The following is a 2,857-nucleotide window of genomic DNA, read 5'->3' as shown; positions in this document are numbered from 1 at the left end:
AAGTTAGCTCTCTTCAGGGGAATACAACAGAATCCAGAGTCAGAGGTCAGCAGACTTTTCCTTCAATGGCCAGACAGTAAATATTTTAGGCTTTGCTGGCTACGAAGCAATACTAAGAATATTATATAGGTAATTATGTAACCATCTGAAATGTAACCATTTCAAATATAAATAACATTCTTAGTTTATGGGCTCAGCAGGCCAGATTTGGTTCATAGGCTATACTTTGCAAACCTCTCCTCCACAGCAATTCATTCATAATGTCGAGTCTATAACCCAAAACTGTCAGACACATAAACAATATTTTTTTAAAAAGAAGAAAATATGAACCATATTTAACAGCAAAGCAGCCAGTAGCAATAACCACAAGATGGCCCACATGTTGGAATTAGCAGGAAAGGATTTAAAAGCATCTACTCTAAATGTTATAAGATATAAATGACAATGTGCTTCTAGTAGACATGAAATCTCAAGAAAAATTATAAAATAGCCGACTGCGTAAGTCTTGAATCTCAACTCAGAGAACCCCTGAGATTTGAATGTCAACTCAGAACCTTTAGTTTTTTCAGTAATATTTCATAGCACTCCTACGAGTTTGCTGTGATGTTACCCTAGGAGGCCCTGGCAGAGAGTTTGACAACTGTAGCTCTACTGAAATAAAAATATAAGCCAAGTTCTAGGTAGGTGGAAAGAAAGAAGAAAGTGAGCAGAAAACTCAATGTCTATAGGTAAAAATTTTACCAAAGTAAAATATCTGGTAAGTGATAATATCATATATATTCTTAGTCTATTATACTTTATAAAGTTCATTTGAATTATTTTGGTAGTCACACCAATCATGAGGTTGATAGTTCAGAGGTTATATTCTTTGAAACTAGTAGGTGGAGAAGGTAAGTACCTTAAAATATTGTATCAGTCAATATTTTGACTAGAGTCAATGTCAGGTGGTTACTAAAAGAGAAAATACAAGTTTAGCAGCAGGAAATAGTTGGAAATTAGGTTTAGCACTAAAAGTTTACATTTTTCCCCCAAAGACTTTTAAAAAGTCTCCAATTTCTGAAGTTTCTCTTTGAAATTAAGCCTTTTCTTTAAAAACTGGATGAAAAGATGGCTATTTAATTTTAGAAGATGAATAAGAACCAGGAAAAGGAAATGCCAGATGTTTGCATTTTTAAATACAAGAAGATGAAATATTAATTCAAATTCCACTAAACATTGCAACTCCAAAAGGATAAATAAAATATACAAGCACAATTCTTCATTTAAAAAAAAAAAAAAGTTTACCTTGCAATCAAGGAGCAGTTGTGAATCATGTTCTTTTCAACAAAAATACCTTGCGATTCATCAGTTTCAACTATTCTCCCGTCCTGATACCACAACACTTGCATGTCCTGATCAATATACGAAGCCATGCACTGGAAAGGAAGGCTGTCTCCTTCAAACACAACTTGGCGATGAGATGGAGTCATGTAGAAAGATGGCAATTCAAGCGGAGGGTCTAGAGACAGTCAAAGATTCAGGAAACAAATATTATTTCCAAACGCCATAATTAAAAGTTACAGAAATTCTAGGTAAAATTATAAAAACAGAACAACAAATATTCCTCAGTAACCAGCATGCTAATGCTAACATCAACCAGGCTGCTACTGAGTTTAGGGATAACAGATAAAAACGAAATTTAAAAGAAACAATTTCATACTCAGTTCTGACATTTAGAGTTATTCCTCTTCAGTGGCATCACAAGAGTATCAGATGATTACAGAAATGAACTAAAAGAACAAGCTGTGCTCTAGAAAATGGCATCAGTGATAAGTAAATGCTGATATTTACAACTTTAAAATACACTTTGGAGACTACATTACCTTTGATTACAACACAGGTTTTTGGCTGTAAAACTAATGCATCTTCATTGCAGAAAAATCAGAACATTTAAAGAAAACAGGAAAAACCAGTATTTTAAGATCCTATAAAGTGTAAACAGGTTTTAATCAGATATTTCCTTTCAGTCAGAAAAATATTTTAAATATATGTACAAAAATGTACACAAATGACATTGATTCATTAAAAGACTTTTAAATATGTAGCCAATTTTTCTAACACGACAATTCTACTTTTAGCAGTAGTGTATCCTAAATAGAAAATATGCAAAAATGCATACAAAGAAATTAGTCCTTCCATTATTTATGAAGCAAGAAATTATTAACGAGCTAAATATGCTGTAACAGAGAAGTTGTTAACTATGGCTTCATCTATACAACGGATTGATATGCATCTATTTTAAATAAGAAAATACATTGACATTAATTCAACTTTAAAAAGGTTATAAAATATCATTAGAGTATAACGATATTTTTGTTAAAAAAATAGAAAAAAGTCATAGAAGATGATACAAAAAGGTCTTAACACTAGCTATCTTTCAGTCATGAACATAAACATACGTGGTCTTTGTTTCTCTGCCTTTATTTTCTTTGCACAAATCTTAATTTTCATTCAGTGAGCGTATTTTACTTGTGATACAACAACAATAATAAAGAGAAAAGGAAAAAAATATGATACATTATTTCCAAACAAAGACTAAACTGGGACCTCCCCCCACCATTTTAGGACTGTTTTTGTTTTATGGGGTTGTGTGTGTAGGCGTGTTTTTTTGTGTGTGTTTTTCATTTAACCTGTGGCAAACATGTTATTTCCCTCATTTCCTCATATATTCTTCAAAATCATGATTTTCAATAGTTGCATTTATTGAATGGATATGTCACAAATAATTAAACCAATCCCCTATTTTTGAGAATTTAAGATATGCTTATACACAGAGTCTGAAGATTTACATACAAAGCTGATCATTTCCTAAGAATTA

The 2,857-nt window shown here is 31.9% G+C and overlaps 1 protein-coding gene across 1 annotated transcript in view; it reads right to left on the bottom strand.

Annotated features, from left to right (window-relative positions):
* ADGRA3 (adhesion G protein-coupled receptor A3) overlaps positions 1–2,857 on the bottom strand; it is a 176,486-nt gene that overhangs the window by 86,324 nt on the left and 87,305 nt on the right. Inside the window, exon 7 of the mRNA XM_011991308.1 lies at positions 1,285–1,498. Within this exon, the coding sequence (XP_011846698.1) occupies positions 1,285–1,498 (214 nt within the window). The remainder of the gene's footprint in view (positions 1–1,284; positions 1,499–2,857) is intronic.

Source organism: Mandrillus leucophaeus, unplaced genomic scaffold (genome assembly GCF_000951045.1).
Source record: "Mandrillus leucophaeus isolate KB7577 unplaced genomic scaffold, Mleu.le_1.0 Scaffold393, whole genome shotgun sequence".
Lineage (NCBI taxonomy): Eukaryota > Metazoa > Chordata > Mammalia > Primates > Cercopithecidae > Mandrillus > Mandrillus leucophaeus.
Note: the sequence above shows the minus strand (reverse complement) of the source record. Positions and strands in the feature narration are given on the sequence as shown.